The sequence below is a fragment of the Cynara cardunculus genome (genome assembly GCF_001531365.2).
Source record: "Cynara cardunculus var. scolymus isolate 2C chromosome LG 5, CcrdV1, whole genome shotgun sequence".
Taxonomy (NCBI): Eukaryota; Viridiplantae; Streptophyta; class Magnoliopsida; order Asterales; family Asteraceae; genus Cynara; species Cynara cardunculus.
Window position 1 is genome coordinate 12,428,956 of NC_037532.1, and position 9,547 is coordinate 12,438,502.

At 35.8% G+C, this 9,547-nt stretch overlaps 1 protein-coding gene across 1 annotated transcript in view; it reads right to left on the reverse strand.

Moving 5' to 3' along the window:
• Positions 1–1,832, reverse strand: part of LOC112512826 (zinc finger BED domain-containing protein RICESLEEPER 2-like) — a 5,060-nt gene extending 3,228 nt beyond the window's left edge. The window contains exons 1-3 of the mRNA XM_025118966.1: positions 1,123–1,832; positions 896–1,044; positions 12–673 (exon numbers count right to left, since the gene is read on the reverse strand). Coding sequence (XP_024974734.1) covers positions 12–673; positions 896–1,044; positions 1,123–1,832 — 1,521 coding nt within the window. The remainder of the gene's footprint in view (positions 1–11; positions 674–895; positions 1,045–1,122) is intronic.
• Positions 1,833–9,547: the final 7,715 nt, after the last annotated feature.

Below are 9,547 nucleotides of genomic sequence, written 5' to 3' on the forward strand. Positions count from 1 at the left end.
TTAGGTGAAACTTTTTCGGCCAAATAATCATCCAATTCACTTGTTGTCAAGATGTCATCATCACACATCATAGACTCATAATCMATCTCCCATGTAGGTTTGTCAAAAGTGAAATCATCTCCATCTAAGGAACTAGCTGTTGATTGTCCTTTTTGTGAAGGTTTGTCGGCATACTTCTTCTTATACTCTTTGAACAACTCGACACATAGGTTACGTATCCTCATAACCTCACTTTTTGCCTCACCACCATAGATTTTCGGAAAGAAATAATTTATTAACTTCAACTTATATCTAGGATCTAACACAATTGCTATACTCATAACCTCATGTATGACACTCCAATATTTGTTGAACTTGATCAACATTAATGATGCCATTTGCCTAATAACATCATGAACAGAATTTCTCCAACTCAACAAAGACACTTTCATTTCACAAATCAACGGAAAAAAGATGTTTGATGTAGGATATAATGTTCCCGAAAACTTTTCCGTTACACTATAAAATAACTTTAACTTTTCACAAACAATTGACGCCATTGCCCATTCATCTTCACTAGGCAAGCAAACATAACTTCTCTCCTTTTTGCTCAAACGACTAAAGACGTCCTTATACTCCAAAGCAACATTTAACATAAGATATACCGAATTCCACCTTGTCTTGCAATCAAGAACTAATTCCTTTTCACAAGTTACACTTAATTGTCGTGCACATAGTTTAAATTCTTGTACTCTCTTAGGAGAGTTTGTCTAAAATGCAACACTGTCCCTAACATTTTCAATAGYTCTCCCAACTATAGAAAATCCATCTTGTACAATAAGGTTAATTATATGTGCACAACATCACATATGAAATATCTTCCCTTTTAATATTAGCGATGAAGAAGAAAGAGTACCTAAAAGCTTGTCGATTATTGCATCATTTGTCGAGCAATTGTCAAGAGTCAAAGTTGACACCTTGTTGTCGACATTCCAATCGAGAAGACACTCCATCATAGCTTGTGACAATGCTTCGGCCGTRTGWGGAGATGGCACGTGTATAAAGCTGCATTAAACAAAATAATAGATTATTATCAATAAATTAATCCACGTAAACTAGAGATGCTACACTAGAGATTATTACCTGATGATTCGATTTTGTAAATTCCATTTGCCATCTATATAATGTGCCGTAATCGCCATGTAACCTTTCTTTTGGTTACTTGCTGTCCACATATCTGAAGTTAAGGCAATCCTACTCTCATTCTCATCCAAACACCGCAAAGTGTAACCTTTTTGTTTTTCATAAATACTCATTATGTCACTCTTTATTGTTGCTCGAGATGGTACCTTAAATAAAGGTTGGAGACCTTCTGAATATTTTCGAAAACCATAGTGCTCGACAATAGAAAGCGGATAATCATGTATAATAATCATCTTAGCTAAGTCTTCCCTACAAAGTTCAGCATTAAATGAATATTTACTCATTTTCCCCTTTCCGTCTGAAGCCTTTTGGTCCTGAACTAGGATATGTTGTCTAATATCCTTTGTAACTCTTCTTGGGCAATTCTTAAAATGGTCCTTCAAATGTGTAGTTCCATCGTTGGCTCTACCCGTCAGTTGTTTATTGCAATAATTACATCTTGCATATCGTCTAACACCATCAACATACACTTGTTCAAAATGATTCCAAACAACCGACTTTAATCTTTTTTGCGGTGGTWTATTGYYCGTGYTAGTCCCTACAGGCATGCTTATGGGTTCGTAAGTATCATCACCGGTTGTTACTTGTTCCTTRTTTCCTTCCATCTCAGTCTCATCACCATGTATGTTCTCGTTTTCCGAAGGTTCCATCTAAAATTAAAAAGTTACCATGTATGTGATAATGACATAATATGAATGAAAAAACCATTAACGAGAATCTATAATAAACTTACAAAATACAAACTTAAAAGCATAAAAAATTAATGGAAGTTTGTGATTGAAGCCTTGCCAACGAACAAGAAGTCAGATTATGATCATTATAATATTAATAAAGAAAAGTCAAAACCCTAATAATATAATAAGAAGTCAGATCACAGATGGTCCACATTAGTTCACAAATCCCTAATAATATAATAAGAAGTCAGATTGGTCCATATAATAAGAAGTCAGATAAGAAGTGAAGATGAAGAAGAAGAATATTAAACCTAAGTACCTAACACACCACTACACCAGGGAGAGGCAGCGCAGCGCCGTGAAGGTCCTGGAGTCCTGGAGTCCATGCAGCGCCGTGGGTTATCGTCGTCGCCTCGTCGGCCTGTCACCGTCGCAGTGCAGCGCCGTGGGTTATCGTCGTCGCCTCGTCGGCCTGTTACCGTCGCAGTGCAACGCCGTGAAGGTCCTGGAGTGGAGGAGAAAATGGTCGTGGAGAGTGGAGACGTGGACTGCAGGACTGGTATAGGAGAAGCAGGTACGGGTACATGGAGAATTGGAGATTGGAGGGAAAGACTAAAAGTGTGGACTGGGCTGGAAGAACTAAGACTAAGGAGGCATTCAATTAATTTTACAGCCCAAAGCCAAAGCTCAAATTTTTATAAAACATATATATAAATAACGGGTACGGGACGGGGCGGGGCGGGGAGTGCTATACCCGTCCCCGTCCCCATCCCCGGATTGGGCCAAGCGGGGATCCCCGTCCCCGGACCCGATTTTTCGGGGATTCCCCGTCCCCGATCGGGGCGGGTGGACCGGGTTACCCGACGGGTCGGGGTCCATTACCATCCCTAGTCAGAAGGATGCATGAAATAGTCTATTAATTTAAATTTTTTAATGATGTCACAAAACTATGACCGTGCATCATCCTTTTTCTTTTAAAACAATTGATAACTGAATAAGATAAATGTTCAATGATAGTTTTAAGTTTTGAGAAAATAAAAGATAAGTAGACATATCTTAGAGAGAAAAATACATTTACTTAAGAGTTCAATGATAGATTAGAAACACTTAATCATTTCACTATGTATCAATGAGTGATTCTTATAGCTGAAGAAATTAATCCTCAGCGTTCAACATTCCAAGTTCGCTGATTAAAATAACGAATATTGTTTCATCAAGAGATTTTGTAAATAGATCAACTAGTTGGTACTCAGTGGGTATGAAGCAAAGTTCAATATTACCATTCATAACATAATCTCTGATAAAATGATATATGATCTCTATATGTTTGGTCTTAGAGTGAAGTACAAGATTGTTTGAAATTGCAACGGTAGTGGTGCTATCACAATAGATAGGGATCTTAGAGAGCTAAAGATCATAATCGCTTAGCTGATTTTTCATCCAAAGAATTTGGGTACAACAACTTCTAGTGGTTATATATTCAGCTTCAGCAGTTGATATGGACACTGAGTTTTGATTTTTACTTGTCCAACTCACCAACTTTCCATCAGGAAGCTGACAGCCTCCTGTGGTGCTTTTCCTATCTATCTTCCAACCTACAAAATCACTATAGACATAACTGATTAGGTTGAAACCTGAGTACTTATGATACCAAAGGCCCAGATTAGGAGTACCCTTCAAATATCTGAATATGCGTTTTACGCCAATCAGATGGGATTCTTTGGGTTTAGACTGGTATCTTGCACAGAGACAGGTAGAATACATAATATCAGGTCGGCTAGCTATAAGATAGAACAAGGAGCCAATCAATCCTCTGTAAGCGGTAACGTTTACAGACCATTCATTTGGATCCTTATTCAGCGAGAGAGGAGGAGCTATAGGAGTTTTCATAGATGAATTGTCGGTTAAGTCGAATTTCTTCAACATATCCTTAACATACTTACTCTAATTGATAAAAATGCCTTTATCAGATTTCTTAATCTGAAGATCTAGAAAATATGTCAGTTCTCCCATCATGCTCATATGATATTCTTTCTTCATGCGTTCAGAGAAGCAAAAACACAAAGAAGGATTAGTAGAAACAAATATAATATCATCGACATAAATTTGGACTAGAATGATAAGACCCTTGACTTTGCTAAGAAATAAGGTCTGGTCAATCTCTCCGTGGACAAATTTCTTAGATATGAGAAATGAAGAAAGGGTGTCATACCAGGCATGAGGTGTCCGTTTTAACCCATAAAGAGCTTTATCCAATCAATAGACATGATTTGGATATTTTGGGTCAAGAAACCCTGGAAGTCATTCAACATAAACTTCATCCTGAAGTTTTTCCATTTAGAAAAATGCTCTTTACATCTATTTGGTAGACTTTAGAGTCCTTATGGAAACCATAGCCTAGGAATAGTTGAATTGCTTCGAGTCTAGCCACTGGTGCGAATGTCTCATCCCCGAGCAACAAGTCGAGCCTTGTTGTCGGTTATAGTTCCTTGTTAATCCAACTTATTACGATGAACTTATTTGGTACCTATCATAGTTTTGCTAGATGGACATGGGACAAGGTACCAGACTTTGTTTCTATCAAACTCAATGAGTTCTTCTTGCATAGCAGTGACCCAACTTGTTTTAGTGATAGCCTCATTGATTTCTTGGGCTCAACTAAAGAAAGAAAGTTGACAAAGAAATAGATATTGCATAGACCTTGACGAGTCTGAATACTTGCACTTGGATCACCAAGAATTTGATTGATAGGATAACTTTTCGTCTATCACTGGAGCTGGTAGATGACATAGATTATCACCATCTTGAATTAGGGGCTCAAGAATAGAAGATGAGGCTTCAGCAAGAGAGGCTTCATCAACAACTTGAATTGCCAAAGGAGCCTCAGTGAGAGATTTATTTACTGAGATAGGTATCGTGACTGAAGGAGATTCAGCAATTGAAGGATCCATATTTGAAGTAGAAGGGGGTATGTAACTAATGGGATCATCCTCAACTTCGGGGAGATCAGCGTTGGGTTGATTGCTGAATGAAGCTTCAGGTTCTCCATAATGAGATATCATCCAGTTGTGTAACTCTTCTTCATCATCAAAGATGGGTTTAAAGTTAGTTGATTGAGATTCATCAAAAGTGACATGAATAGTTTCTTCTATTGTTTGTCGTCTTTTGTTGAATACTCTGAAGGCTTTCGATACTGAAGAAGATCCAAGAAAGATTCCTTCATCAGCTTTGGATAAAACTTTCCAAGATGATCTCTGTTGTTTAAGATATAGCACGTATAACAAAACATGTGTAGAAAGCTGAGAGAAGGCTTTCTGCTATGAAAAAGTTCATAAGATGTCTTCTTGAATCTCTTAATGATCAACGATCGATTTTGAGTAAAAAAATGAAGTGTTGACAGCTTCTACCCAGAATGAACAGAAAGAAGAGACTCGCTGAGCATAGATCAAGCAATTTCGATTATCGTTCGATTTCTCCTTTCAGCGACCTCGTTTTGTTGTGGAGTTCTCACAGTAGAGAAATTGTGTAAGATTTCTTTGTTCTCAAGGAAGTTATCAATGGTACTGTTTTTAAATTTAGTGCCATGATCACTCTGTATGCAACGTACTTTGATGTTATTCCGTACTTCTAGGCGCTTTATGAACGAGATGATTTCTTTAGTTGCATCACTCTTGGATCCGAGAAAGAAAACCCAAGTGTACCTAGAAAACTCATCAACAATAATGAGTGTGTATTTTTTTCCAGCTATGGATTGTCCATTGACAGGGCTAAACAAAATCCATATGTAGTAGCTAAAGCTGAGTGGTCATTGAAAAGACTTGTTTTGATTTAAAACTAGCCTTTGTTTGCTTTCCTTTTTCATATTCTAAGTAAAGAGATTCCTTTGCAAAAGAGTGCCAAAGAATTCCAATGACTAGTTCTTTTCTAGACAGCTCGTTCATCGTCTTGAAGTTGAGATACGAAATTTGTTTATGCCACAACCCATTGATATCTGAAGACGATTTAGAGAGAAAACAATTATTCTTAGAGAAAAAAGAATCCATGTTGATGACATATACATTCTCTTGACGAGATCCTGTTAGAGAAAGATTTCTAAATTTGTCAATGACATAACATGTATTCTTGAGAAATTTAACTATGAAATCTATATCACACAGTTGACTGATGCTGAGAAGATTGTGCTTTAGTCCTTCAACATATGCAACACATCTGAAGGTGGTTGCACCATTGGTTAATATACCAAAGCCTTTGATATATCTTTTTCCATTTCCTCCAAAGGTCACAGAAGGGCCTTTTTCATCTTTATAGTCTGAAAGCAGGATCTGTCTCTGGTCATGTGTCTTGGGCATCCATTATCTAGATACCAGATGCCTTAGACTTCCTGAGTAAAGGTTGATAGAGAGGGATCACTAGAGGATGATGTCTCAGATGGTTCATCCTTGACGTCCTTTGCGATAAGACATAGACATGTCATGTCTTCCTCGTCTGAGATGATTCTTCAGATGATCAACCTAGTAATGTTCTACAGTGATAAGACCTTTGCCTTTACGCTAGAGATTCTTCATCTTCTTGTACTTCTACTTCAGTTTCAAGTATTTGTCGTTTTTAGGTCTTTAAAGATGGCTTCACAACTTTCTTTGACTTGCATTCATTAGCAAAGTGCTCTCTGCGTTGACAATTAAAGCAGTTAGTTGAGGCCTTGTCAATATGATTTGACTTTGGTTTATCAGCGATAGTCAGAGAAGGAGATCTGTAGAAATTGCTTTTTCTGGAAAACCATCTGGAAGAGTTTGTAAGGAGGGTCATCGACTCATCAAACATTGATAAATTAGTGTCTATAAAGTCCTCAGAGTTAGAAGGATCTAACTCAGTGATGGAAAGAGAAGAAGAAGGAGTAGAAGGATTAGAAGAATCAAGTGAAGAGCTTTCAGAGATCAAAGCTAAATGAGAGCTTTTCATTTCTCTGGAGTCTTTAAGAAGATTCTTCTTTAGCTGATGGGATTGCTCATGATTAAGCAATATCCCATAAGGAGAGCTAAGTGAAAGGAAGGACATGTCCTTAGACATGTTGAGACACATGATATAATTATCTCATGATTCTAACTTTATCAGGATCTCAGAGTTGGAATATTCTCTTCCAACTATCCTTAAATCAATAAAAAGACAACTAAAACATTGATGTACTTCAGACAGTGATTCAGATTTTTCACAAAGAAAACTTTCATATTGTCTTACTAAGTTTATTTTTCTCGATTCTTGTACTTCACTAGTATCTTCATATTGAACACAAAGAGTGTCCCACACGGTTTTCGAGGATTTAACTTTATAACTGAGTATTAAACCTCGTCAGGAAGAGACATGGCTATTATATATCTAGCTCGAGTATCTAAAGCCATTTTCTTCTTGTCTTTGTCACTCCATTAATGAGGTAGTTTCAGAATCTGCCGTTCAGGAATGGCGGCAGTGGTAGCAGTTGCAAGGACTGTTGGAGAAATTACAAATGGAACATAAGGTAGATTTTCAATATATTATGGAATCTCAGGATCCACACCTTCTAAGAAAAGAGACATCCGATTCTTTCGGAGACTGAAGTTGTCTCTGATGAATCGGGGTGGTTTGGCAAGAGATCCATTATCATGAAAGTTTGTGTTTATGTTTTGCAATTCCATTAGAATGGTAAATAAATTATCTAGAAAGAAGAGATAATAAAACACCAATAAAACATTGATAGACACTAAAACAAACACTACTTTGATACCACTTGTTGGTCCCATCAGGATCTACAAGAGTTTAAAGGTAACAATTTGTAGAAGGGGGGATCAATACAAACACAACAGCTTTCACTTTTAAAAATCCTTTATTGATAAATAAGATCAATAGATAATTTTACAGATTGTTTGGGAAAAGATAAGATACAGAACTTATCTAAACAATCAAAGAAACACACAAGATATAGAAAGCAAGAAAGAAAAGACTTGCTAAAAGAAAAGGTTAAAAAGTCTTGTGCTTTTCACTGGTTAGAGTGGTTGAGAGATGGGGGAGAAATGAGAAGGAAGAACTTCTCATATATTTATACCCATTGCATTAAATGCAATTTAGAAAGTACAAAGCACGTGTTAAACTTTTAGAGGTGAGCTTGTCCTTTGTTGCAGATATACATGTTTTTGGCCGTATATGAATAGTAGTCTTTCACAAAGTAGGTTACCATTGAATAGTCTTGTTCCTTGCACATAAATCTAACAGACTCCCACTTGTGCATGGTATAAGGCTAATTAAATATATAGACTGTGATAAGCATCTAGAAACACGCCACAACCCCAAACTACATATGAATGTAAGTTTTTACAAAACATACAATCATTTGTACAATAATCTTTTTGTCTTATGTCCCTTTGTTACTGATATCAATTTGAACTTGAGGCATGGATCTAATCATCCTCATATTAGTTTAATGATAGGTTTCTTGATCCAGAACTCGAATACGATCATCAAACTAGATTGACCAACTGTCAATGTCGTTTAGGTATGGCCATTCACTCATATCTATTCGATTATTCAAGGGAACCAGTGATATCACAGTCTCAACTAGTAGAGGAACAAATTCCATCTTGACTATATATGATTATCGTGAGATTCACACTATATCCAATAATATCCTTTTAACTATCTTATTCAGAACAACGTATGACTATCTCAAAACATAATGATCCACTCATTCTAATACCAACATATATATCAGGTTTAAGGATAAAAAAGACATGATCATTTTCAAGCACCAATGACGAAGATCCACGAAGTGACATCTGAGGTTGGGTCAATCCAATATTCACCAACAACGAATACACGTGAATTTGGTTCTCAACAAGACATATTAACCAACAATGAGTATCTACCAACATTAACATTAGTGTTAATCCATAGTTATTCCCATAACATGAGACTATGGAAGTTTAGAATAACCAACAGTTAATCATGGATTAAACATGCTAATAAAGAAAACAATATATTTGATGAAGATGATCATACCAAGTATATCAATAACCTTAAACTAGTTGTGTACCCGTGCAATGCGGCGGGAGCCATGAAATTTAACGATTTTGAAGTTCCACTGGTTTTATAAAATAAGATTTAACGATGATATAAGTTACACTTGGTCTTTACATATTAATACAATTTGAATAAATAAGAGTTATGGTTCCAATTACACACTATTGATGAAAAAATTGTATGACAGTTTAAAATTCAATATATTTAAAATCCAACATATTTARAAGACTCCACAAATGTATTCGATTTACACCAAGAGCAAAGAACCAAGAAACTTGAGTTTTAAGATAAACACTCAAAACCAATAAAGAAAATTACAAATTTGACAGATGATAAGCCATGAAAAGACCAAAAAGATGGGTTTTAGAATGAAATTTCAACTGCTTACCCTCTTTCTTGTCTAGAAACTCAGATTAAGGTTGAATTAATACATATATATATATATATATTTCAAAAAAACCCAAGAACATATTAATTCAGAACATATTATACAATGCAATTTGGACAGCCTAACCCCAAAATATATAGTATATATATAAATAAATAACTATAAAAGTATAAATCGTAAATATTAAAAATATTTTTTTACAATATATATAATATATAATAATATAATTAAGTCAAAAACTATTCAATATTGGACT